Here is a 27,363-nt window from a genome sequence, read left to right as displayed (position 1 = left end):
ACCTGGACAATCAGCAGGCTTCAAAAGCAAGTCAAGATATATTGTACACTAAAAATTAGTATGATATATTACTCTCAAATTGTTTTTAAACTACAGTAGTAAACGTTAAAAGTCTTCACTCTTGCGAACAGACGAAACAGGAAACAGCCTAATGTGCCATATGGATGCTGTACCGTGGGCGCTGATTTTATCCAATATATCTGTTTATTTTATAAAATGAACAACGCCGAATTAACTATTAACAAATCATTTTGTTACGCACAATTTAATGCACTGAATTATATGAATACTTAAGAAATATTTAAAAACATAAGTGTGGGCTAAGCTGTTACCAGATCTCTTTTCATAATTACGAGAAACACTGACGTAATTTACGAGTACGGTTCACATAATTATGGAATAGTAAAACGTAATTGCGAGATACTGCCGCCACTTATGTTTCTGCTGGGCGTTACTGTAATTTGTACGTTATTTATTGTATTTATTTTAGCGGCCCCTCCTCCGTAGCCCCCACGTTGACACGTTACGTCAGTCCGGCGTCGTTAGGTGGAGCGGGGGCTGTTGTTGTTGCTGCTGTCGTCGTTCGGGACGTGAAATCACATTTAAACCGTTGAGACTCGGAATAAACAACTGACACCGTCTGTATACCACTGCTCGGTAGTTTGTTTCCTTTTGCTGCCTTGAGTCAACATGGGAAACTGTTTGACAGTGGGGCCAAATGAAGCTCTGGTGGTCTCCGGTAGGTGTGCCTCTTTTCACGGTGCTACGTCGCGCTGAAACCGCAGCTAACGTTTAAATGATAAGATAGCTGATAACAGGTGCCAACTTGGAAAGAAAGCCACGTTTAACTCGCTGTTGTCTGTCGTAAAACTATTAGTAAATATCTGCTGAAATTATAACATAGCTACTGTGTAAAACGGTGTTATTAACGTTAATAACGGGTTATCGTAGCTCAGCTAGCAGTAATAATAACATCGTTAGTAAGACTGTAATGTGGCGTTAACGTAAAGTTGGGTCATGTGAATGAAAAGCTTCGGTTTTGAAAAATAAGATGTAATGGTACCGATACAGTCTCGTTTAATGTGCTCTGTGCATCGTCAGTGAGCACAGGCCACTCCAATTAAAAAGGTCAATGTGATTAAATATAACGGGAAGTGTCTCTGTTAGCCTAGCCTAGCCTCACTGATATCAGAATCTGATTTATTGGCCAGGTGTGTTGGACACACGAGGAATTTGACTCTGGTACATCTCACCTCATCTCTCAATGTGTATGTACATATCCCCATACAAGTAAACAGTAAACCAGCATAAGGCTGTGTAATATAACAAAATAAGCAGTATTAACAAGGAACAAACAGGGCAAACAATGCAAAATTAGCAGATAAAGGGCATAAAATAAGAAACTGCATTCAAGTAGGAAATGTGAGGGGTATAAAGACTGGATTTATAAATATAAGTATCATGGCAGAAGGGCATTCAGACTAATGTATACAATGTATATTTACAGTTTATTGCACTGTGGTAACTGCTGTGTTCAGTCATACAGTCACTGGTTAAGTGTTCATCAGACTGACAGCCTGGGGGAAGAAACTGTCCCTGTGCCAGGTTGTCTTAGTGCACAGTGACCTGTAGTGCTGTCCAGAGGGGAGGTGTTCAAACAGATTGTGTCCAGGGTGTGAGGGGTCTGCAGTGATCCTCTCCACCTTCCTTTTGACCCGTGAGGTGTACAGGTCCTCCATGATATAAATGGGAAGATAGCGCCAAGATCAGAAAGTGGCATTTGGCATGATGTTACCACATTCCCCTAGTGGCATATACTGATTCTGTAATGGCACTTGCCAATTCTTAAGTGTTATGCCGCTCCCTCTCCAGGGCAGGTGCCACCCCACAACAGCAGAACAGATACAAGGCAACTGGACTGCCACTGTATTACTGCCCCAATATTAATATGCAAATTTTGTGAGAACAGTATGGTTTACTGTCACAAATAGTGCATACTTTTTATTTTACCTTTACTGTGTAAAGTGTCGTAGCAAATGTCATAAATAAGTTAGCATGAATTTTGCTCAATCAGTTGTTAGTTTATGCTTTTCAAACAGCAGTGCAGTGGTTAGACCCGGGGTCTTTCTGTGTGGAATCTGCATGTTCTCCCTGTGCCTGCGTGGGTTCTCTCCAGGTACTCTGGCTTCCTCCCACAGTCCAAAGACATGCAGCTTAGGTTGGTTGGTGACTCTAAGATGCTCGTAGGAGTGAGTGTGAGTGTGTGTGGCTGTTTGTCTACATGTCAGCCCAATGACAGACTTGTGATCTGTCCAGGGTGGACCCCGCCCGAACACTGACTTGCTGAAAAGTAATTTCAGGTATATCTATCGTGCAAAGCAAACACAAGAAAATGCCTTAGCTAACAGATAACAGGTTTAGTTTAGTGCTGCTCTTGAGAACAAAGTTAAATATTGAATAAACCAGAGGCCTGCCCCCGGACAACATGTGTGCGCCCCCCCCCCCCCCACACCGTCTCCTATAAAGTAGGAGTTCGAAGCTGGGCTAGGCCTTGTTGTGACTTTTCTACATTTTCAATATCAACATGTTCCTTGATTCAAAGGTTTTAGTGGCTGATTATTGAAGAGGAAGTCGTGTTTTGATGGAATCTTTCCTCTTTCCTCAGGTGCTTGTTGTGGCTCTGATGCGAAGACTTATGTTGTGGGAGGCTGGGCCTGGGCCTGGTGGCTCATCTCAGACACTCAAAGGTGACAACGTAGTAAAAGCAGTGCAGCATGTTATCTCGAAATGGCTTTTTATTTGCTCCTGTAACAGCCTTTGTGCCAGCCTGTGCTGCTCATCACAGAGGATTATGTTATAAAAGCCTGCTTTTCCAACTCATTTAAATAAAATGACCAAGGTTTTTAAACAGCCCACTGCTGAAATGAGCTTTGCTGACTTAAATTTCCACAGGGAAGTCTGTCCCATTAATTGCTGGCAGCCAGTAAGCTGCTCTGTTTCATGTTACACACAGCGTACAACTGGTTCAAACATCCTTTTCATTGTCACATTACATTCCCACTCTTCTAAGCCGTGTCATGTGCTCCACTGCTGAATGTGCACGGCTCTTATACTATGTGCACTGTCACAAGACACATGCAGTTCTCAAGTTAGTTCCTCTTCTAGGACATCAAACATTTTATCATGGCACTTTTATATTCCACAGCACTGTGTAAGAAGTCACAGTGGAGACTGTGAAATAGTCCATTACCCAAATTACTGGTCAAACATTCAAGAACATGTCCATTGCCCTGGTTTTGATTTGGACATTTAAATGGTTAAAGTTCAGTGAGTTATCTTATATGGTACAAAGCTAAGTAGCAAACTGCCAGTGGTAAAACAAACAAAAAAGTCACCAAAAAACTACAAATGTATGTAAATGTCATATAAAACAGGCCTTTTTCAGGGATCAGTTAACTTCCATCCTTGCCGGGATCCAGCCTAACACTGGTGCAATCAACTCTCTCAGACGGTTTCTTGTTTTACAGCATAACATAAAATAAAGAATATGTATTATCTGCTAACTGTTGGGTATTCATATACTGTTAGACTTGCATTGTGTGGTTCACCGTGAACGGAAAAAAAACTCTTCAGGGACCAATCTCCTCTGTTGATGTAGTTACTTTAGTGCTCTATAGGCCAGAGGTAAACAATGATAACGATCACACTGATCATCTTATTATATTACAGTTACTACTTTTTATATTACAGTTTAATAAGTAAAACAGTACAGGATCTCTACAGAAGTACAACGCACATGCTTTGTCACTTGTCTGTGTGGAACATGCAGATTTAATTCCATTATTCCACAGTCTTGTGTTCCTCGTTGCAGGATGACCCTGGAGATCATGACCCTGCAGCCGCGATGTGAGGATGTGGAGACAGCAGAGGGGGTCGCCATCACTGTCACTGGGGTGGCTCAGGTATGATCCAGTGCTGTCTCTGTATCAGAGTTTTTTAATTACTTACACCGATGTGTCCCTAACATAGAATATCAACAGTCCAAAAGCTGGAGACGGATGTCACCTCAGATTGTTTGTCTTGTTTTTGATCAGATAGTTCCTGATCAGTTTAGGCTTCTTTATTTAGGCTACTTGTGCCCAAACTTTAAACATTTGGCTTCTTTTGGTAAATGAAAAAAGTGCTTTTATAAACTGATGTTTGTTTGTTAAGTGAGGCATCTGTGAGCTTAGTACCAAATCTAGTATCGTTTTCTTTATTCTGCCACTCCCATTAAGGGTTACGAGCTGATCATCATTTCCTGTCACACCAACCACTTCTCTCACTACATCCATAAACCTCCTCCCTCTCCTCCTTCTGCCTGGCAGCTCTGTCCTCTGTATTCTTCACCAGTTACAGTCATGTGAAAAAATTAGGACACCCTTTGAAAGCATGTGTATTTTGTAACATGTTTAAATATATGGTTATTTAATCTCAATTTTAACAATACAGAGAGATTAAAGTAATACAACTAAACAAGTAAAACTGAAGAAAAGTCTTTTCAAGATCTTCTGTAAATGTAATTCTACAAAAATGCCTATTCCAACTGAGGAAAAAGTTAGCACACCCTAGCCCCTAATAGCTAGTGTTACCTCCTTTGGCTGAAATAACTGCAGTGAGACGGTTCTTGTAGCCATCTAATAGTCTCTGACATCGGTCTGAGGGAATTTTATCCCACTCCTCAATGCAGAATTGTTTCAGCTGTGAGATGTTTGAGGGGTTTCTTGCATGTACAGCCCTTTTCAAGTCACCCCACAGCATCTCAATGGGATTCAGGTCTGGACTTTGACTCTGCCATTCCAGGACTCTCCATTTCTTCTTTTTCAGCCAGTCTTTGGTTGATTTACTAGTATGTTTTGGGTCATTGTCATGTTGCATGGTCCAGTTCCGCTTCAGCTTTAATTTTCTAACCGATGGTCTCACATGTTCTTCAAGCACCTTCTGATACACAGTAGAATTCATGGTGGATTCTATGATGGTGAGCTGACCAGGTCCTGCTGCAGCAAAGCAGCCCCAAACCATGACACTTCCACCTCCATGCTTCACAGTTGGTATGAGGTTCTTTTCCTGGAATGCTGTGTTTGGTTTATGCCAAACATGTCCTCTGCTCTGGTGTCCAAATAATTCAATTTTGGACTCATCTGTCCAACGAACATTATTCCAGAAGTCCTGGTCTTTGTCAACATTCTCTCTGGCAAATGTCAGTCTGGCCTTGATGTTTCTCTTAGAGAGCAAAGGTTTCCTCCTTGCACGCCTCCCATGCAAGTTAAACTTGTGCAGTCTCTTTCTGATTGTAGAGGCATGCACTTCTACATCAACAGTAGCCAGAGCCTGCTGTAGGTCTCGAGATGACATTTTAGGGTTTTTGGAGACCTCTTTTAGCATCTTGCGGTCTGCTCTTGGTGTGAACTTGCTGGGGCGACCAGACCTGGGCATGTTGGCAGTTGTTTTGAAAGCCCTCCACTTGTAGACTATCTTCCGGACAGTGGAATGGCTGATTTCAAAATCTTTTGAGATCTTTTTAAATCCTTTACCAGACTCATAGGCTGCTACAATGTTTTTTCTGAAGGCCTCTGACAGCTCTTTTGCTCTCACCATGGTGCTCACTCTCACTTCAACAGTCAGGAGCACACCAAACTAAATGTTTGAGGTTTAGATGGGGCAAGCCTCATTCAAAATGCTGAGTAACGATCTACTAATTATGTGCACCTGGTGTGATATACCTGTGTGTGATTTGAGCCATTTTAAGAGGGCATACATGTGAGGGTGTGCTAACTTTTTCCTCAGTTGGAATAGGCATTTTTGTAGAATTACATTTACAGAAGATCTTGAAAAGACTTTTCTTCAGTTTTACTTGTTTAGTTGTATTACTTTAATCTCTCTGTATTGTTAAAATTGAGATTAAATAACCATATATTAAAACATGTTACAAAATACACATGCTTTCAAAGGGTGTCCTAATTTTTTCACATGACTGTATATCCCACACCCCTCCTCTCCACATTCCCAAACCATTTCAGTCTTACCCTTCTCACTTTGTCTCTACACCACCTGTCTGTCCATCTCTTCCTGTCCATCTTCACCACTCCCAGCAAAAATTGTACTATTTCAACTTACTGTCACGACCTCTGCTCCTTACAGTCGCATCATTCCGCCACACTCCCTCTTATTCACGAGCACATACTTCATTTTGCTCCTACCGACTTCCATTCCTCTTCTCTCCAGCAAATATCTCAACCCCTACAGGCTCATCTCAACCTGCTCCCTACTCTCACCACAGAAAACAGCCATCTGTGGATATAATAGTCTGAATCATCTATCAACCTGTCTGTCACCATTCCAAACAAGAAAAAGCTAAGAAGTTAGAAATGAGCAATATTCAGCCCTTATCATTTATCTCATTTGGTTCCAGTGGTGCATGCATAAAAGAGACTTGACAAAAATGGCTAATGCTGCTGGTAGGTTTACTTCTCCATTGAAAGATGGGAGTAAATAACAGAAATAGATGATATTTCTGAAAGCAGACCCTCTCCATAATCAACACCTGTTTACTTAACATTTCTGAGATTTTCTTTGCCTTCAGATTGTAAGTTGCATCATCAGATCTCTACATGCCTTCAGATTGTAAGTTGCATCATCAAATCAAAGTTCACCATATCACCACTAAAGCGATCAATTTTTTTCTTTGTTGCTTAAATGCACTGCTATGGTGGTATTTTGAGAACAGGCCACATCACAAACTCTGCAGCTGGACATGGAGAGTTTGATGCACATGAGCTGACGTCACTGTCTTCTTCAGGTGAAAGTCATGACCGAGCAAGATTTACTGGCAGTAGCTTGTGAGCAGTTTCTGGGTAAATCAGTGATGGAAATCAAAGCTGTGGTTCTGCAGACTTTGGAGGGACATCTGCGCTCCATTCTAGGTATGTTTTTCAAATTAGGACGGTGCCTGCCTCCACATGTCGAAGTGTCCTTGGGCAAGACACTGAACCCCCAAGTTGCCCGTGATGGCGGCACGTATGCACGCAGTGGCCCGGGACCCTCGGCTCCAAACAAAATGTCATTGTATGTGTCACAATGTTACAATGACAAAATAAAGCTGCTTCTGACTGTTTTCTTAAAAACCAATGTAAATAATTTATAATAATCAATTTAGACTGCAGCTGCATTTGCTGATTATATTAAATCCAGGGAAACATTTTGAATTTCTTGTTTTGTTCAACACTTCCAAACCTAAAAACAGAAATGAAGCAAATCTTTGCAATGAAGAGGATTGTCAAAAATGACTTAAACAGTTAACTGTTTATCACATTAGTTGCCCTTTTGAATAAATTAATTTAAAAACATCTGCCACACATATTGTTAACCACAAGAAAACTGTGTGATATTTATGCCAATTTATATAAAACATTACAGATGTATCTGTAAGTCAAGAAAATTCTGCTGTACTCATTTTATGTAAACCCAAGAAATTCTGCTCAAAATAAAAAGTGTAAACATTCAAGCTGAAATCTAGTTAGTGAGTGAAGAGTGACATTTTGCCTCTCTTTTGCAGGTACTTTAACTGTAGAGCAAATCTATCAGGACAGGGACCAGTTTGCTAAGCTGGTGAGGGAGGTAGCGGCTCCTGATGTGGGCAGGATGGGCATCGAGATTCTCAGCTTTACCATTAAGGTGGGTTTAAGGTGCTGGGAGAAGCTACTGAAACAATGGCTGGTTGTCTGTCAGTAAGAGCAATGATAATGACAATGTTAATGTAACTACAGAGCAAACAAAGGTCAAAATATTGCAGTTCAGTGGTTCTGTCATGACATAATCTCCAATACAAAGAAAAAACGGCATATTAAAATAAAATATGGTGTGGCCCAACACTGTACAGGCAAACCGTGGTTCTGCTGCCTCACTCACATTTTGGGGTATTGAAAAGATTTCACCTTCTGCTAGATGTGGTGACATTGTGAATACACTGCTACGTATAGAGGCATATTGGACTCACACCCTGAACACAGTCATGCTTTAAATAAATGATGATGTTAGCCAAATAAGACCATCTTATGGCTTACTTTTTAAACAATTAATGACTTTGCATGTGTCTTTGCATATGTATTGGTGTCAAGATATGTGATTTCTGGACATGGGCTCTGGCAGTCCTCTGTTGTCCAATAGCAACTGCACAGTCTGTTGGCGATTAACTATATATGGGTTTGTTTTATGCCTTTGTTCTGTTTGACTCAAAAAACACAGCAGTCTAATTTGTTTGCACCATTACAGGCAGCAAGTCAATTAGTGTGCTCCAGTTGTCTCTTCTGAAAAATGATCCCATTGGTTTCTGTTTGTTTTGTAATAGATGAGTCTAATGCGCCCACAGAAGTGCATCATTATGATCGTATCCATTTGTGCATGACACATGAACTGCCATTAAGAGCTTGACATATGGGAAATACACATAAGCACTACTGTAGAAGTCCTAGAAACATTAGTCACCCTGTCTTGTTTGTAATCTATGTAGTTTTGTATTTGAACATTACCATAATTTAAACACAATTTTTTGAACATGTTGTATTTGCTCTGGAGGCTGCTGCTTATTAGAAAAGTCATCTCTAATGACTGGCTGGCAGGAGACTCCCCCTGTGGAGTTGTGAACTCTCCAGTTCAGGTGTTAGGACCCCCAGAAATGCTCTGGGTTTTCACAGCACTGCCCCTAAACCTAAGTCAACATTAAAGCTAAACTAACAGAAGCAAAGCCATTAAAAAAATAAGATTACTGGACCCATAATACCAAAGGAAAATGATAAGAGATAGCAACTCAGGCTGCTGCTGCTAAAATTGGATTTTGACAAATTGAACAAATGTATTGTGTTAGACACTCATCTCCTCCATGTTGGAAAAGATTGCTGTGTTCTTCCATTTAAAAACTCTTGCAGGTCGTACTTCAGTTTTCTGTGCTTCCATGTTTACAGGGAGCTTGAGCTCTGTAGCTCATAGGTTGACCTGTTTGTTCTTGTGTTTACAGGATGTCTACGATAAACTAGATTACCTGAGCTCCCTTGGGAAGACCCAGACTGCTGCTGTCCAAAGGGATGCTGACATTGGCGTGGCTGAGGCAGAGAGGGATGCTGGGATACGGGTAAGGATGCTAGCAGGTGGGAGATTCTAAGAAGTGGATTCCATTTTGCACAACAACCAGCTGATCACTGCTGCACGTCTTTATCATCTCCTAGGAAGCAGATTGTAAGAAGGAGATGATGGACGTCAAATTCCAGGCTGACACCAAGATGGCTGACTCAAAACGAGAATTAGAGCTGCAGAAGGCTTCTTTCAACCAGGAAGTTAACACTAAGGTGGGCACCAGAGTTCAGGGTGATCAGTAAAGGACTAATCAGACTTTGAACATGCCCTCGTGTGTACCTTTTTCATACTTTGATTTGAGGGACTGCGGATGGTTTTTCAAACATCAGCATTGTGATACATGCGCAGTTAGGGCTTTTTGTTGAGTTGACAGTTAGCGCAGTCACAATTGTTGGCCTACCATCCTCACAGACCCTTGCAGACTGGGAAGTATGGCGAAAATTGCATCACTAGACTAATGGGCACAAGGGCAGGCAAAGTATAATTTGCCCTTGTCTGAAGGCCACGATATGCTAACCCCTGGACATAGGAACACAGCTCAACTTCTCATAATAAGGTGGAATATTTGAAACATATTAAAGGTTCAAACACTGCTTGAGGTTTTCTGGTGGAGATACTCACTCAGTAATTGACTACCATTAACCTGCAAACAGAGTTCCCTGCATTCCTCCCTCTCACGTTATTAATTCAGGACAAGACCCCAAACCCTCCAGAATAACCTGCAGTTATAGGCAGCTCCTTCCTTAGACCCTCAGATGCTACTCTACTGAGAGGTTTTAGGAACCAGTATACTCTCGCTCTTTGAGGAAGTGTAAAGTTTTGTTTGAAGTAACCCATAAAAGCTGTGACACTGGCCACTTATGACCATGTTTGCATTGCACAGTGTTTAACTGACAAGTTATTTTCCAAAATAGGATACTCAAATTACAGTGTATATGATGTAATGAGTAATTAGCTGACTATTTTTTAAAGTGTTTTCTGATGCAACTGTCTGAAAATGTCAGTAATTTAATGTTAATTATCAATCATCATTGATTTTCTTTTGAGGAATTAACTATGTTTAAACTAATTGTATTGTAGTTTATGTAATAACCAGCATATACATCTTTAAACATCACTACATACAAGGTCTAAAGCCATTCTGAAACCATAAGGATAATAATAATAATAATAACACTGAAGCTGACTCAATAAAGAGAGAGCGTATAAACTTTTTAGAAGTTTTATATAGATTTTAAAAGAGTTCGTTAGCTACCGTTTTGGCTTCTGGTAGCAGCCTGAGTGCTGCAGTTAGCTAGCTGCTATCAACACAAACTCCCAGGATTCTGTTAACATAGCATTAACATTACTAGATTAACTTTTAGATCAACTTAAAAAATGAAGAGATAATGAATGATATGCTGTCAAATGTTATGAGATGGTATGAGGCTTGCAACTAGTTAACAGTGTTTAACAACTAGTGTAAAATGACGTTTGGCTCACTGCTAAAGCTAACAGTTAACCTCATGCTAACGGAGACGTGTACCATTGTTGGAATGTAATATTAACAGTTATGTTTGGCTGCTGCTAACACAGTTTTGGATCATGTAAGAAAATATAAAGATACTAATATACTATCAAACTTTATGGGACAGTAGTAGACATGCTGGAGTATCAACAGCAAATTAAAACACTGCGTTTGGCTCATTAGAGCTACAGTATTAGTAGTCGAACTGCGTGCAAACAGCTTGCTGATTGATTATCTGTTGGACCAACTGAGAAAATAAATAGAGTAGAGTAGAGTGTTACTATATAATGGGTGAATGAGGCTCAAACATAAACTGCTACATCTCTTAAGTTTTCACTCCCGCATCTCATCCCAATACAGTGAGTTCGCCGGTTTTTGTGGGGATGCTGAGAGCACATATTCATAGACCCTGGAATGAACAATGAGGAACAGATGTTGAGGCCTATTACAGAGGTTCACTGAACATTTTTGAGGAAAGACTATACACTGTTTAGAGAAGAGTATTTTATACGCAAATATAAATATTAAAATGTTTCTGGAGTGGAGCTTTAAGGGCAAACAAAAAGAACCAACTGTATTTCAACCATGTTTCAAACAAAATGTGTATTACCTCAGGTGTGTGTGTGCTTTAGAAACATCACTCCATGTGCTGATGTTTTCAGAAAGCAGAAGCCCAGCTGGCGTATGAGCTGCAGGCAGCCAAGGAACAGCAAAAAATCCGCCTGGAAGAGATTGAGATCCAGGTGGTGCAGAGGAAGAAAGAGATCACCATTGAAGAGAAGGAGATTGCCCGGACAGACAAGGAGCTCATTGCCACAGTCAAGAGGCCCGCTGAAGCTGAGGCCTACAAGATAGAGCAGCTGGCTGAGGGGCAGAAGTGAGTGAGAACCTGTCAGGAGCTTTTTCAGCCACAATCACTAGTTAGTAGAAATTGCGTAGTCACTGAGCAAACTAACACAAGCGTCGCCAACATTCCACACGCCACACTCCTCTTGTACTCTTGTGTCCCGGAGCCCTGTAGTTGATTCATAGCAATGCTTAGAAAGCTAACTGGAGTGGAGGAGGTCTGTCATTCAGGCCTGAGACAAGTTTTTCCAACTTGTGTCAGCAGAGTACTCACCATGCCACATTTTCCTGTTTTGGCTACTAAATACTTGTTGCATTAAGTAATGCCATCAGAAAATTTCTTAGATTGTAGTGAAACATGATTTACATGTCAGATACCACCTATTTTAACTCACATTTTCCTTTACACCAGGATGAAGGCAGTGCTGATAGCCCAGGCTGAGGCAGAGAAGATCAGGAAGATTGGTGAGGCAGAGGCTTGTTCCATCGAAGCGGTGGGCAAAGCGGAGGCTGAGAAGATGAGACTGAAGGCAGAGGCTTACCAGCAGTATGGCGATGCAGCGAAGACTGCGCTGGTCCTCGAAGCGCTGCCAAAGGTAAAACATAGAGGTTCTTCAAAGCTTCTGTCTACCTTTGTTAAACACCTGCAGTTTGGCACAAGAAAACTTTTATTTATCATTCACTAGTTTGTTCATGCACAGCTGTTTACAAGAAGCAGCCAGTGATAGATTAGTGCATGATTCTCTTTCTAGGAACATTTTTTGTGAAGTGAATACATCAGTTGAAAAAATATTCATCAGTTACTACACTCAACACTCATAATTGTTTGTCAAACATGAAGACTATTAGCTTAGTGGGGGAGACTACAAGCCTGGCACTCTCTACTTGTAATAAACCTGCCTGCCATCACTTTAAAGCTATGGTATGCTTGTTTCTCTTTAAGATCAAGATCAAAGATTTTTTATTGTCAATTCACTATATGTGCAGGACACACAGAAAAATTGAAATACCATTTCTCTCACCTAATATTGACTGCCCATACCATTTAAGAAACTAGAAGAAGAGGAAGCTTTATTTTCAATGTAACACATACAAAGAAACTTTGCTTGGAGCCAAGGGCCCTGGACCGCTGCGTGCATACACGGCGCCATCACGGGCAACTTGGGGGTTCAGTGTCTTGCCCAAGGACGCTTCAACATGTGGACTGCAGGCCCCGAGATTCGAACCTTCAACCTTCCGGTTGGGAGATGACTGTTCTACCCACTGAACCACTAGAAGCTAGCTTGGCTGTGTTTTACACATAATGCTTCCTTTTAATAGCAGTATCCAACTGTCAAACCTAAATTCAAAACTGAAGACAAGGTGGTTAGAAGAACCTTTAAACTGAAGACAAGGTGGTTAGAAGAACATCAATTTCTCACAACTAAATGTGAAACTGTGGCTAAGGTGATGGAAAATGACAGCCCTCAGTCTTACAGTGAGATCACCACAATTGCTTCATCCCAGTGAGTCATACATATCACATGATCAGTGATGACTTCAATTTGATTATTTTGTGCTGACAGTAAACACCTTGAACCACATCTTTACAGATTGCTTCCAAAGTAGCAGCACCATTAGCCAAGACCAATGAGATTGTCATCCTGAGCGGGGAGGGCAGCCGTGTGACAGGCGAGGTGAACCGCCTTCTGGCAGAGCTTCCTGTGTCTGTCAAGGCTCTCACTGGAGTGGATTTGTCAAAGGTAAGAATGGGTTAAAACACTGATTTGGAACTATGTAAATGTATGTAGCAGTATTACTATAAAACTGACACCCAGCACATAATTAAAGACTGCTGTATTAATGTGGTATTGCACTTTTATAAATTTGGTCAAAATCAGTGTAAGAGGTTAAGGTATTGTGCTCCTAAGTAGACACACCAATGACTTTTAAAACTCCACACCTACATTTGGTAACAGATTTTCTCTTAAACATCTGTAGTCTTCAAGCCCACATTATCAGGGTTATTTGTTTTCAGAGACTTGGCTACTAAACTGACCTTTTAATGCAATGTAATGTCATATCAAAACTGTGAAATTTGCCTTCATATATGCCCTTGATAGTCTTACATGCAAAGTTAACTTAGGGAAGAAAACCCAAATAAAGACTCATTCCTTCCTTTTGTTGCACATCAGTATCATAGCAGTGTATGAAAACATGCTTATTTCAGTCACATTTCTGACAGATATGTATTGTAAACAAACACTGGTAAAGTTGACTTACTCCAGTCCTCTCTATGTAGCAACAATAGGCTGTACAGCTTTTTTAAAAATATATATTTAGTGCATTAGATGGTGGATTTTAGCTTTTGTCTCCAATCTGAGCCTAAAAATAGCAGCAACCAGCCAGCGTAGCTTTCAGGAAAAACTTTAAACAGTGAATGGCAAATGTAGATCATGAAACGCTCCAGCTTACTTGTGGAAAAATTGTTGAAGGTTTGTTTCCATTTCAGTGCCAGGTTGAATAAACTGTCCTTTTTTCCCACAGATCCCGTTGCTGCAGAAGATGACCACTACTCAAGCCTGAATACTGAAGACACCACATGAATCCAGTATCTGTTGTATGCACTCTCATAGATTGCCTTTAATACACTTGAAGATTTTTGTTGTTTTATATGTATATACTGTATACCAAGTGAATTTTGGAAACCTCTGGTGCCTTACTTTATACAGGACCAGAAAATCTGCATGCACTGCTGCTCATTCAGATAAATTTAGTTTTAACACTGGAATATTTAGTGTTCTTTTTCTTTTTTGTATTCGAATAGTGTACTGAATATTGGCCCATTTGTATGAAATGTCACTGAAGAGGCAGACTGATGTTAGAGTGGTGAGGCAGTTGACTAGCTGCTGACTCTCACCAGATTACATTTATATTAATTACCTTGTGAGCCGACAGCAGATGTTGACTCCTATTCTTTGATATATTTACCTGTGGGCTCACTTTCTACACTCTGTATGTCACAGGCCTTTTTGTTGATTTATATACCTCTCATTTTATTGTTATACATGTGCATTCTCTAGATAATCTGAATATTTAATTGGTAATTATAGAACTTTCTTTGTGCTGTGCATGTTGTATTTTTTAACTGTCAAATGTTATTCAGGTTATTTTATGTCTTACGAATTTTTATAACGTAACAAAGGTGCTCACAGTTAAAAAAAAAAAAAAAGCCCCTGCCATTGTATAAATCTCTGCCCTAAATCTTTCCCATCTGCAAAGTTTTCTTACATTTTTTGGTGGGTTGTTCCTCTGAAAGTAGTTTAAGGGTGGCTTCACATTAGGGACCCAGGGCGGGATCCGAGTACACTTGACCCCGAAGTCCAGTTCATTTTGATCAGTGCGGACACAACCAGACTGGGACACCGTGCCTCAGTCCGCTTGAAGCATGATTATACGTACTTATATGTTATTGTCCGCGGGAGATGTGAATGCAACTGTACTCAAACAAGGAAGTGGACTGCTATGTGACATCATAACTAGACTCTGTCAAATAACATGGCTGGAAAGGAACGAAGAAGTAAAATGCTTGCTTGAAATTTGGTCTAATAAAAACATACAAAGACGGCTGGATACTACACACAAAACCTCTGAGTTTTATGGAAATATTTGTCAGTATTTACATGTGCATGGAACAGAAACAAATGTCTTCTTGGCAGATTGCAAACCAACTACGTGCATACTGCCACCTACTGTATCGGACTATGGACATATGCAAGTGTGCGGGTGCACGGAACGATGTTACTAATGTGAAAGCGGAGGAGAGAGGGAGGGATTGCAATCATGCTTGGGTACGGTATGAAACAATTGTGCCTAATGTGAAAACACCCTAAATCTCCCTAATTATTTATGTGTTGAGAGAAAAAGGGGAAGCAGATTCTGATCTTTGTATGACTTATTTTGGCCTTGATTAAAATGGAAAAACTGGTGTAAAAAACAAAGAAAAAGTAGAGAAATTGTAGAGTAAAAAATGGTTAGTGTAGAGTTGTGTGAACAGTTTTTATTGTGTGAATAGATTCTGAAATGTAAAGGCTAAAAAGTGATGCCAAATAGATTAGACTAACTTCATTTTCACTGTATCAGAAGGGACTTGTGATACTGCATAATTTAATGACTGATGTTTAATTTCATACTATATATATCTGTAGAAGCTAAGCCATGTCAGCAGGGTGTGTCAACAAACCAAACTTTTAACATTTAACAGAAACACTTTCTGTTCACTGTTTGTACTTGTGTGCATTGATCTGTTTAAACAACTGTGACATCAAATATCGAAAGATGTTTCGCAGAGTACTTTGACTTATCGAAAAGTTTTATCTGCTTTAATCAGTTATAATGGTCACAATGGTCTGTTGTTTTGGGGTTAAATGCATCAAATGTTAATGTTCAGTGCAGTGGTACACAGGATCTGGTGCTCTGTTAACAAAGGTTTTTAGAAAACAATGTTGAGGAGTTTGCAGGTGCAGTTTGTTATTGGTCATGAAATGTTGAGCCCTCCTATGAAATGTATTTTGTCCACTTCCAGAAAGAAATGACAGTAAACTCGGATAGCCAGAACCTGCTTCTCTCCTCTCAGTGCTGCACACTAAATCCCAAATAGCGTGACATCAATATCTCAAGCAGATAAAACATTTTACTGAGTGGCTGAGGAAACAGCCAATATGAGCATATTTCAACAGACTTTACAAAGGACTGTTATTATTATTGTAATGTGTTTAATTTTTTTTTTATTGTGTGTTTTTTTTTTTGTGCCAGCAGCTCATTTGATTTATGCTGTTACCACTGTTTGCTGATAGTGACTCTCAGTGACTTGAGAAATACTGTGACTATATTAATTTGTTTTTGGCAAGCAAATATTTTTTGTGTCCAGTGAACAAACTTAATTTTAATCTCTGTCTTAAATGTTTTTTGTGAAATTCTAACATATTTGTGTTATTTATGATAAGTACACTGTAAGTTTTGTATGCTCTTGCTGCATGCCATCCATCTGTACTCAGAGTGATCAGTTCACTCTTATCTGTCATTCTAATAAATAAATATTATCATAATTTACTTATTTATTGTCATTGCCTATTCTGGTAATTTTATTTAGAGAGACCTTTATGTTTTTCACTTGCTCCGATTCTTAATCCCTGGTTCAAAAAGGTAAAAGAACTTGTACCATTAAGTTGTTATAAAGTATTCATCCATGGCTGTACTGCTGATTGTTAATGCCTCTCCCACCACTTCCTATGCTGGTGGGCTTCAGTAATAAAACGTCCCATCTGTGGGAATTATTGGACAGGCGCTTATCTTTGATGCCTAAATGCGACCAGGGGCCTTTACATTTACGCATGCGCAACAAATGTTGCTGCCGTAGCCACACAGCAGCACGGAGATCCAACTCACTGGGGATGGTCATTTCATTTTTAAAACCAAAATCAGCGTTATATCATCACAAAATGAAGTTTCCTTACTCATAGATTCGTGCGACGTGAGTATCAACGTCTTTGCTTCGGGTTGCTTCGGTGTTTTTGTCAATGAAAAGCTGAAGTTTGGTTAGCAGCTGGCCTGGTCACAATAAGCACAAAGCAGCTCCTTATTCATTGTGGAGCCTGACTCGAGTTAAGCTATTGAACGATGTTATTTCACCGTTTCTGAAATCTACTAAAGGGGGCATTGCGGCCCTGCGGCGAGTCCAGTTTGTGTTTGGCTGCTGCAATAATCCAACTACTTTTGTTAGATCAGCAGTAACGTTATCTAGCAGGTTCATTAAAGCAGATTACGGCTGAATTGCTAGACAGATGGCTAACGGTACTTAGCTATAGACTATCAGAAAGATAACCTATCCCGCTGTAAGACTACTAAACATGTGATTTGGCTGCAGCTCTAAAGGGTGAATGTGGCCTGTGTTTGTAGAAAACGTCACATTATACCGTCAGTGTTCGTGAGGACCCGTTTCACTTCAACAACACTGCACCCTCCTGTAGGACACAGAGGATGAACAGGTCCAAACGATGGTCTTGTAGCCAGACGTGTTTTAATATAGATCACACATGAAAACCAAGTCTTATTGAATATATGATTACACAAAGACTTTATCTCACAATAAGCATAATCCACAATCCTTTAGAAATAAGTATTTGAACACTGGAAGTGAACTAATGATGAATCACTGGCTGTCTGCAAAAATAATGATGAATCTGCAGAAGGATGCGTGACTAAACCATAAGAAAGCATAATTAGTAAAGAGACTCATTCCCAACATCCTTTCAGTAGAAGCCACGGGGAACAAATAGTAGAGCTGCAGCTAACGATGATTTTCATTTTTATGCTAATCTGACGACGGTGACTGATGATTCGTCTGTTCTGTTCTACAGACCAAGGTGACAATGCGTGTGTTAGAGCTGAAGGGATTAGCAAATTAATCGATTAATGCCATGAAAGAACAGTTGGCAACTATTTTGATAATTAAGGCATTTTAAAAACAAAACTAGTGAAACTAGATAAGATGATTTGTAGCTTTTATTTCTTGTATATATGAAAGGAAACTGAATATTTGTGGAGTTAAATTCATTTGGATCCGTGATGAGTGAATCCTTTTATAATATGATGTACTAAAACACATTCACCAGAGACATTTGTGCTATTTTTGCCTTGGAGAGGACAGCTGGTTGGTTTGCCACCTGCCATCATAGTTTTGTTAAAAACTGGCTTTTATTCTTCATCTTAGCTCTTTGTGAGCTTTTGTGTGATGTCGGTTTAATACAAGCTGCCATTTACAAAAGGTCAGACTGTAGAGAATGTGAAAGCAGGTGATAGCAATGTCATTTCACACCAACGTAAGTGTCTGTCAGCTGACTTCGCCTGCTCTGTTTCTCCCCAGTATGGTGAGGACAAGGTTTCCCATGCTGCATTAGTGGAATAGTGACATGCTGGCCTGTCTGCCAGCATCAGCTGACCCTACCGTCGGACTTCTCTCCCTCTCTCACGCAGATGAACACTGGACTTCAGAAATGTAAGTGCTTTCCTCCACCATATTGTGGTTTTATTTCCTATTTCATTTCCTCAGTAGTCAGCAGTAGGGATCAAAGTGTGCTGGTCTTAAATTTTATACCCAGATTGAGGTTCACAATATCATTTATCCACAATATTTACTTGTTCCTGACTTGTAAAACAGCTGAAAACTTCAGTATTTATTTTTTTTGCTAAAACAAGTAAGTCTTGTGCCGGCTTTTAAGTACTATTTGCATTTGACCCAAAACATCAATGGAAGCATAAAAAGTCCTGCTCGCTGCAGTAATTACAACTTAAAGAGCTGTAGCTGTTCAAACTACTCATGCTGCAGTTGGTTTTATTCCTACATTGCTGTAGCGGTGTAGCACTGCAGTATATTTTAGTATGTGGCATGTGTCATATGTCAAATCCCAGTTTCTCCAGGCATTTCTGTTGTCTGACTTTTTATACATTGCAGGGGAAACTATACAGAAGATGAGATCTGCCAGCTGTCCGACCCCAGCAGAATTGGATGCCTATGCTAAGAAAGTTGCCAACAACCCTCTAACTATCCAGATCTTCCCCAACAGTGTCAAAGTACCTCAGAGGAAGCACATTCGACGCACAGTCAACGGGCTTGACACATCCTCGTCCAGCCAGCGCCACAGTCCCTACCCCTCTCAAGTGAGTGCCAGTGGGGGCCTGCTGGCTGTCCTCCGTACACCTGCCAAAAGTGTGGTCAAAGAGTCGGACGGTAGCCGCACCCGACATCTTCATAAGGCCGTCATGAACCCTCACAGTGGGCCATACACCACACAAAGCACTTTAAATCTTCCTCAGCCTACAGCTCACTTACAGGGCCCCTCTCAACTTGCTGCCCAGAAACAGGGCATGGTTCACCCACAGGCACTACAGCAGCAGCAAAGCATGACTCATCCCATGACCTTACAGCAGCGTCAAACCATGCCTCACCCACAGGCTTCACAGCAAAGGAACATGGCTCATCCACAGGCTCCGGGACAGCGACAGCAGAGTTTGTCCCAGGTTCAGACTTCACAGCAGCAAAAATTATCTCATCCACAAGTCATACAGAGGCAGCAGAGTCTGCCTCACACCCAGGCTCTGCAGCAACAGCAGAGCCAGTCTTGTCCAGTCATACCACAGCAGCATCTTTCTCATCTGCAGACACTAAAGCACCAGACTGCTCCTCTGCAAGCTTTACTTAAACAAACAGGAGTGACTCAGGATCTGCGCCACATGCCTGATGGAGCTCAGCTTCCGAGCCTGCAGCACACCCAGGGGCTTGTTGGCTCACAGCCTCTTTCCCAGGCTGTGGATGCAGGACCTCTTACGATGCCCAACAGCCTCCACCAGCCCCCAGTGGGGGCATATGGATCCCGGAAGCTCCCTGACGCAGACGCCCCACCAAATGTAACTGTATCTACCTCCACCATCCCACTGTCCATGGCAGGCAGTCTGAATCAGAACCGGCCTGGTGACCTGAGCAGCATTGTGCACCAAATCAACCAGCTGTGTCAGGCACGGGCTAGCATGGGCACTACTTCAGTCTGTGAGGGCCAGATTGCAAACCCCAGCCCCATTAGCCGAAATCTGCTGATCAGCGCCAGTTCCAGGGTGTCCTCTCACCACCTGGCTTTGGGTTCTGTGCCCGGCTGCCTCATGGTGGGACCCCCAGACAAAGCTCCACCTCAGACTCCCAGCGCGGCCCTCCATTCACAGCCCAATATAGCTGCTACAAACAGTATACCTGCTTTTCACACGGATCCAGAGAAGGTACAACTGCAGCAGCAGCAGCTTCAGCACCATTTGCATCAGCAGAAACAGCAACAGTTACAGCAGCAGCAGCAACATTTACAACTACAGCAGCTGCAGCAGCAACAGCGCTCCTGGGCCCAGCATCAATTGGCCCACATGCAGCAGCACCCTGAGGGGGCCCATCCCTGCAAGAACCCAAGGATGGATCCCTCAGCTGAGTGTGCATTCCCCTCTCGGAACCTCAACTATTCCCACAAGACACCCAACAGTGCACAGTCCTTTCCTCTAAAACACCCAGCAGAAAAACCACACCCATCATCCCCTGTTAACTGCCCAGTGGGATCTATGCCTTACATTAATGGCCACTGCATGCAGCCACTGTGGGGCAGCATCCCAGCCACAACAGGTAACAATGGATCCGTCCCTCAGGATCTCCCAGTGGCTCTCCAGGGAGGGCAGGCTACTGCCTCCACTGACCGTATCCCAGGGGCAAAGTACAGGCCAGACAAAGAGGCTCCTACTGTCCAGTCAAAGTTGATGCAGAATGTGGATTTCTTAGGAGGGGACTTCCAGATTCCCAGCTTTCAGGAGCAGAACATGGATGTAATGGAGAAGATGCACAGATCAGCTATGGGCCATGTTCAGGAACCCAGCATCCACACTCATCACCCAGGCTACCTGTAAAGCGTGCACCTTTCCTCATTCTGTGTGTTTTTGAGGTTTTCTCAACAGCTACGTTCAGCTTCTGTGGTTTATCTTGCAAGTGATCAATTACATTTCCCTGCTTCAGAGCTTGATTTGTAGACCCACCAGGTTGTGGTATTCCTCAGGTCTTAAGCCATGTCATCATACCTTTATTGCAGATGAAGGGATTCTGAGATTTTTGTCCACTGACTAGAAATCATCTTTTCATCACTGGCATGGATGTGCTGCTCTTCATTCATGTATCTGTAGTGTTCTAGGAATATGCCTGCCATATGATTGTCAGTGCTTTTCCTAGGTTGACAAGGAATAACTCACCCTTTTTCAGCATTTGTGAAGAATTTAGAAACTGGCCAAAAGGTAAAATTTAGAATGTCCTTGTGTAATGGTTTCATGTGCAAATTGTTATTCAAATGGATCACAAACCTGTAAAGAGGATAAATAAGTTGCATGTATATGCAATTAATAAGATAAGGCTTTTGTATCAGGAGCTTCCTTCCATAGTTGAGTTGAACACTTGCTCAAGAGCCACTTCTATCAAGAATACAACATGGCTTCTGAAGTGCACTGTGACTGGTCCAAGTAGTTTTGGCATCATACGGCGTGCAACAAACCACTAAATATCACTGTTGAGGAGAACCTTTGTCAAAAATAAGAAATGCCAGCACTAGCAAAAGCAGCAGGATTCTTAATTTCTGAGAGTCATGTAAATTTTCAAATTGCTCTTATGTTTAGAAAGTCTAAAGTGCCCTCTCGAGTGTAATATTTCAAAACGTGCTTTTGAAGAAGTCATTTTATTCCTATTTGTTTTGTATGTCTTTAGTTAGTCCTATTTGAACTGTAGAAATTACTTTTAAATGTTATGCTAAACATTTGGCAAAAGGAGCAAAGACTCCATTAGCCCCCGTGTGTCTATAGCTAATATGAAACTGAATGGATCAAATTATTATGAAAATGGTTTATATATGTCAGTACGTGAAAAGCAAATTGATCACTTGCAAGAATGCAAGTACTTTGAATAATGCAAGCTGGGAAAATGTTTCATTTCCCCTCCAACACACTGACTCACCACTTTACTACTGTAATGATGATAATGATAATCACTTTACTGGCCAAGTATGTTACACACACACACACACACAAGGAATTTGTCTCCGGTACCGAACCGAGGCAGCCATCTGTGGCGCCAACTCACACACACACCTATGATGGCACTGTTCTGGCCATTGGGAGCATCTTGGGGTTCAGTGTCTCGCCCAAGGACACTTTGACATGTGGACTGGGGAGAACGGGAATCGAACCACCAACCTTCTGGTTGGGGGATGACCGCGCTACCTCCTGAGCCACAATGCAAATGAACTGATGTGTGGCTTCTGGGCCTGTTCAGCTACTGATCACTGGCAGAATCCTGTATTGTATTTTTTGCTACCTATAAAAAAAAAAAAAAACACATAATGCAGGTTAGGTTTTACTAGATGTGTCTCACAATGCTCTGGACCCAAGTCTTTTTTTCAGGTTGATGTTTTCTGGGCATGATTTGCTCTGCTATCCTCAAGCCTTCTGGAAAAAGCCTTAAATGTCTCAGCAGTTATCCTCTACTAAAACTCCTCTTAGCTGATTTTCTTTGCCAGGATTCCAGCTGAAGTGTGGCTTCACTGTGACCAAGTTATTTGTTCTTTTCCCTGGGCTTTGGTTCATTTGCAGTCTGTTGAAACTGTCCTGTCAGATCAGTGGGCAGTGTTAATATGTACAGGCAGTGGGAATGGGTGATATTGCTACATACACCTGTTGGTACATCGCCCATTGTGCTGTCTCAAATGTTTCCTATCTATTAAGGACTTAAGATGGTTTTGAGAGTGAATAGTATTTAGCAGAATTAGTATGTAGAACAGGGCTGTAGCAGTTATTTTAAAGTATTTTGACTGTTTTCTTTGTTAGAGGTAATAAATATCCTGATATAGTTTCTTAATTTATTTTTTGGACCACTGCATCCTGAAGCCATAGGTGTTTTCACATTAGGTGCCATAGGTGACGCAGACAGTGTAAACTGATTGTCTGCACTCAGAGGCAAATCAGGTGTTTGCATCCATGCTTTAATCTGATGTCTTTCACGACACCGAGCATTTCCCCTCTCTGAATCGTTCTTTGAACACCGCACAGGTCAACGGGGAGAAAGAACGACAAGGTGATGCTTCATCTGCAGAGAAAAACTCGGGAGGTGCGAGTTGTAGCTTTTCTGGATTTTAGTCTTCAACTTGATGGCAGTTTTTTTTTTCTGGCTCTCATTTTTGATGTGCCTGCCCCTTGAAGCTGCTATAGAATTTAATCTTAACACACACTAGTATGGTTTGTGTGTGTGTGTGTGTGTATGAATAGTAATGATGCATGGGCTGTATCAGTGAAAATAAGTTCCAATGTATGGGATAGGCACAGGGTGAAAATTGCCACCACTCTAACGCGGGTAAATTTGGTAATGGCTGTGTCTTCTACTAGACACATTTGGAGGTTAGATGCATAGTGACTGACCAGCGAGTGATTTTCAGGAGTCCGACCCACTGTGGCCAGAAGACAGACACCTTCCTGGCCTGTTTGGGTTTCTTAACTTAAAATCAGTCACTGAGTGAGAACACTAAATTTCACAGTCCTGTCCTGTTAATTTTGAACTGCCTCGTTATAGCCCGACAGTCAGGTTCTACACTTTCATATGAAGTGCCTCCACTGGGCTGAGTATGGAGAAATGTGTGAATGGGTGCTTGAATGTGTGTATGTTAAGCTTGGGTATACTGACAGGTGCACGAAGTTAATGATGGGGGACCAAGCTACTTAGTGTAACTACTGATACTGTGTCATGGACTGAAGTCCTGAAGTGCGCCACAATTCCTAGATACTGTTGGGATGTGTGAACTGTTTGCTGCTGACTCACTGACCAAAGTGACCAAGTGTCCCTCTCTGTAACCACCCCAGCCAAAAGCCTTGGCAAGGTTGTACTGGGAACTTGTGTTCTAACAGTAATAAGCAACAACCTGCTGACATAAAGGAGATGGTCGATGAAGTAAAAGTACAGATGTGAAGAAAGCATAAACAAATCTAGAGTGAGGGGTTCCTGTCTGCACAGTACACGCCAGTCTCTTTTGTCCAACAAAGGTTCAGATGTTGTGGTTCTCAACAGAAATGTACATTTTGTGGTTGTATTTCAAAAATGTATTACCATGAAGAAATCCCATAGTACATGTCAATATACACTGTAAGTTAAACACATTGTGGCTCATGTTAGTTGACGCAGATGGCTATATTTACTGGAGCACAGGCATGTAACAACTAACTCTAGATTTATTTTTATTCCAGTTAGTATGATTGTCTTTGATTATCAAAGGTCCATCCTGTGAACGGTGGTGGAGGGGGGCTTACTTTCTCTACTTTGTGAAAAATGTGATATTCCAGTTTTGCCTAACCTTCAGGAATAAATGTCTTGCACAAACATTCCCCCTAACCAAAATAAAGTTTGCAAACAAAAGGCCATTGACTGACTGTCTGTTATGTACATTTAAAGATGATCATGGTGTATATTTACTTGTCAGTTAAAGAATTCAATTAATTACTCAATCCCTTTGTTTTTAATTTAACGTATTGCTTGTCTTATCTGATTGTCTGCTGCAAGGTTTAAATGTTTTTTTATTGATAGTTTCCACATTTTAGCAGTAAGAAACAAAGTACAGTGAGGTGTGTGTTTCCTTACCAGGAGTCTGGTCAGGGGTCCTAAGGCTTTATCGCACGATTCCCATGGTCTCCCATAAAACACAAACATCTGACATCCATCATTTCCAATTTATTTCCTCCAGCTGGAAGTCTGAAAAAACTCCCTAATCAGGGAACAGAAATGCATGATGTGACTACATTGTTATAAACTGAAGTAGACAATTATATGACAACACACTGCAAACCCAAAAGAATCATACACTGTTGAACTCGCTTTGGCGGTATATGCCCTGGCTCAAATCCAGGATAAGAGACCATGGTGAAAAAACACCAAAGATCATAATCAAATAAAATTAGCTGAGACTAACATGAGCATTTGGCAGCCACCAGCTGTGCTGTTATTCATAGGAGCTGACTACAAGCTACTTTCATACTGGCCACTAGCTGGGTCATGATACCCATCGAACGCAAGGTTGTTTGTCAGTCTGTTGTTGAATGTGAAGGCAAAACTCAGCAGGCTGAAAACTGAAAAGCTACGATGCTGTAGGCAGCACTTCAAGGCTTAAAGAGGGAAATAGTGAAGCAAAGGCCTGTTTTGCTGCTCCTGCTGCTGCTTACCCTGTGTGGACTAAACAGACTGGACACACCCCCGGAAATGATTCTTCCTGTTGCAATGAAAGGGAAACACGGCTCAGTTTCATTTGGATACAAAACCTGCCTGAATCCAGCTGTTGTGATCAAATAGAAAAGGCAGGTTCACTGTTAATATGTAACCATCTGTTAAAAAGTAATTAGAATAAGTAATCAGATCCTTAAGTTAGAAGTAGTGTTAAAATACTGTTACAAGTCCCGAATTCAAAATGTTAAGTACAAAAGCACTAGCATATGTACTTGAAGTACCAAAGTGAAAGTATCCATTATACAGAATGACACATGTCACACTGAGCTGTTTGTCAGCAGGATGTAAAGTTCAACACGGTGCTGCTTCGTCCTGGGTGTCGAGATAAGGCTCAGGTTCACTGTCACATGTTAACATCTAACTTAGGCTCCACACAACAACTACGGATTGTTGTCTTTCAGAAGTAAAACCAAACAAGGAACATTAATAATTGTTATTTAACAAATAAGGGAGGGGGTGCACCGGTCCCGGAGATACTGCAATACCGGGTCGATGCGTGGAGTGGACGGAGCAAGCCCCTATTCCATCTCCCTGTTCCAAAAATCAATTTAATATATGGTCCCCGGGTAGGGGACGTATCAGATATTAAACTGATAAGAACAGATACTACACTTGATCTTAGCCAAAAGGCCGAGAAGCGATGCCGTTAAACTGTCGGAGGTCAGGGGGTCATGCTCCGCACAGTCACTCTCGCTGATGGTTTTAAACATAAGCTACAATATTTTGGGCTCAAAATAAAATATAAAACACGAGCGACACACTTCTTAGATTATCTACCACCAGTGGTGTTTTGTTATGGTCTTATAATATACTATAGTTTGAAAAATCCACCTTGTTGTTACTTCCCGATCACGTGATACACTTTAGTCCAATAGTAAGTAAAAAGAGTAAAAACATCTACTAAACCAAGTTTCCCTTTACAGACACGTTAGAGTATATACTAGGTCTATAAACGTATATATAGTAGTTTAATTTAACCCAGTAATGTGTAATGACTTTGTGCGGTTGATGCAAATAATGTTTTTACGATTTGCGCTCAGGTCACAACGGAGTTCTTCCAGCACCCCCTCGTGGAGAGGAGGACTAACTGTAAAGTTCACATCCCTATACTGCATAATGCATCATTGTCTGCTTCTGAACCAAAATAAAGACAGATATAATTTAAAGTATGAGCCAGCATGTCAGTTTTTAAGACACGGGTTATGTCTCTGTTAGGTTTAATGCTACATCAAATTTCACAACTACTTAATGACGTTAGCCCATCCTCACACCTACACACCACCAAGCTACAATGTTGACAATTTTGTTAATTACATATGCTGAACATTAGTGTGTAGGTTAATGTCCTGTGGCAAACATGGACCCACGTTGTAAAAAAGTCAGTAACTTATTAAATAATGTATGACACATCCATGGATATGAAGAAACAAGTTAACATTGACGTTGAGTTAGCCCGCTGGAAAAGCGCGAGCTAAAGCTAGCATGCAACCTGTCTCTGCCACCATAAAGAAAATCCCTCCAAAATCCATGAAACTACAGAAAAGTAATTTTAGCTTGCAAGCTAGCTACTTTTCAAAGTTTTCTTAAAAACAGAAACCCAGTTCAAATAAACAAAAGTGGGCATAATACATCAAACTAAGCTTAGGTAAACAGAAACAAAGTGAAATAAACCACCAGAGGTAAAATTATACTGAAATAAAATTTAAAAAATTGGAAGATGTTGCTAGCTAGCTACTTTAATTTAGCTAATCAAATGCAGGTAGCAGTGGTTACCCCCCAAAATTTGTCTTCTTATTTGTCAGCTGAGTAGCTGAAACAAAGGATAAGTTATTCAGTAACGTTAAAATACACTTATTAAAAGTTGTCTTGGACTTCGCTAGGCGACACTTTTCTAGCCCGTGATACACAGAGGGAGCGGCGGTATAAATTCGAGCAGCGTCATGGCCTCTATGAAAACTAATCCCTCCATTTAGCT

The 27,363-nt window shown here is 41.1% G+C and overlaps 2 protein-coding genes and 1 long non-coding RNA gene across 5 annotated transcripts; 2 read left to right on the top strand and 1 right to left on the bottom strand.

Moving 5' to 3' along the window:
- The first annotated feature begins 508 nt into the window (after window positions 1–508).
- Window positions 509–14,633, top strand: LOC109973748 (flotillin-2). 2 transcript variants are annotated; one of them, XM_020623544.1, is made up of 11 exons: window positions 509–739; window positions 2,666–2,747; window positions 3,872–3,962; window positions 6,839–6,962; window positions 7,595–7,713; window positions 9,053–9,166; window positions 9,261–9,380; window positions 11,338–11,552; window positions 11,934–12,117; window positions 13,114–13,263; window positions 14,048–14,633. In XM_020623544.1, exons 1-11 carry the CDS (start codon window positions 691–693, stop codon window positions 14,084–14,086), a joined length of 1,287 nt encoding a protein of 428 aa, XP_020479200.1. In that variant the 5' UTR covers window positions 509–690; the 3' UTR covers window positions 14,087–14,633. The 2 variants fall into 2 exon arrangements, with proteins under 2 accessions (XP_020479200.1, XP_020479201.1); XM_020623545.1 differs by lacking the exon at window positions 2,666–2,747.
- Window positions 12,091–27,356, bottom strand: LOC109973749 (uncharacterized). 2 transcript variants are annotated; one of them, XR_002276861.1, is made up of 3 exons: window positions 27,162–27,356; window positions 24,750–24,873; window positions 12,091–12,165 (listed from the first exon to the last, which is right to left on the bottom strand). It is a non-coding gene; the product is annotated as an uncharacterized LOC109973749 (long non-coding RNA). The 2 variants fall into 2 exon arrangements; XR_002276860.1 differs by having other exon boundaries at window positions 27,238–27,356.
- On the top strand, window positions 16,801–22,461 carry LOC109973747 (protein FAM222B-like). Its single transcript, XM_020623542.1, has 3 exons — window positions 16,801–17,033; window positions 18,426–18,557; window positions 19,014–22,461. The coding sequence occupies exons 2-3, from the start codon at window positions 18,536–18,538 to the stop codon at window positions 20,993–20,995; spliced, it is 2,004 nt and encodes a 667-aa protein (XP_020479198.1). The 5' UTR covers window positions 16,801–17,033; window positions 18,426–18,535; the 3' UTR covers window positions 20,996–22,461.
- Window positions 27,357–27,363: the final 7 nt, after the last annotated feature.

This window comes from Monopterus albus, unplaced genomic scaffold (assembly GCF_001952655.1).
Source record: "Monopterus albus unplaced genomic scaffold, M_albus_1.0 scaffold304.1, whole genome shotgun sequence".
In the NCBI taxonomy this organism is placed as follows: Eukaryota; Metazoa; Chordata; class Actinopteri; order Synbranchiformes; family Synbranchidae; genus Monopterus; species Monopterus albus.
This window is presented reverse-complemented; position numbering and strand designations above follow the sequence as displayed.

Coding starts and splice junctions, on each gene's coding strand:
- LOC109973747 (XM_020623542.1), top strand. CDS start 18,536: ATGAACACTGGACTTCAGAAAT. Junction 18,558..19,013: donor GAACACTGGACTTCAGAAAT/GTAAGTGCTTTC, acceptor TATACATTGCAG/GGGAAACTATACAGAAGATG.
- LOC109973748 (XM_020623544.1), top strand. CDS start 691: ATGGGAAACTGTTTGACAGTGGGGCCAAATGAAGCTCTGGTGGTCTCC. Junction 6,963..7,594: donor ACATCTGCGCTCCATTCTAG/GTATGTTTTTCA, acceptor TCTCTTTTGCAG/GTACTTTAACTGTAGAGCAA. Junction 12,118..13,113: donor TCCTCGAAGCGCTGCCAAAG/GTAAAACATAGA, acceptor ACATCTTTACAG/ATTGCTTCCAAAGTAGCAGC.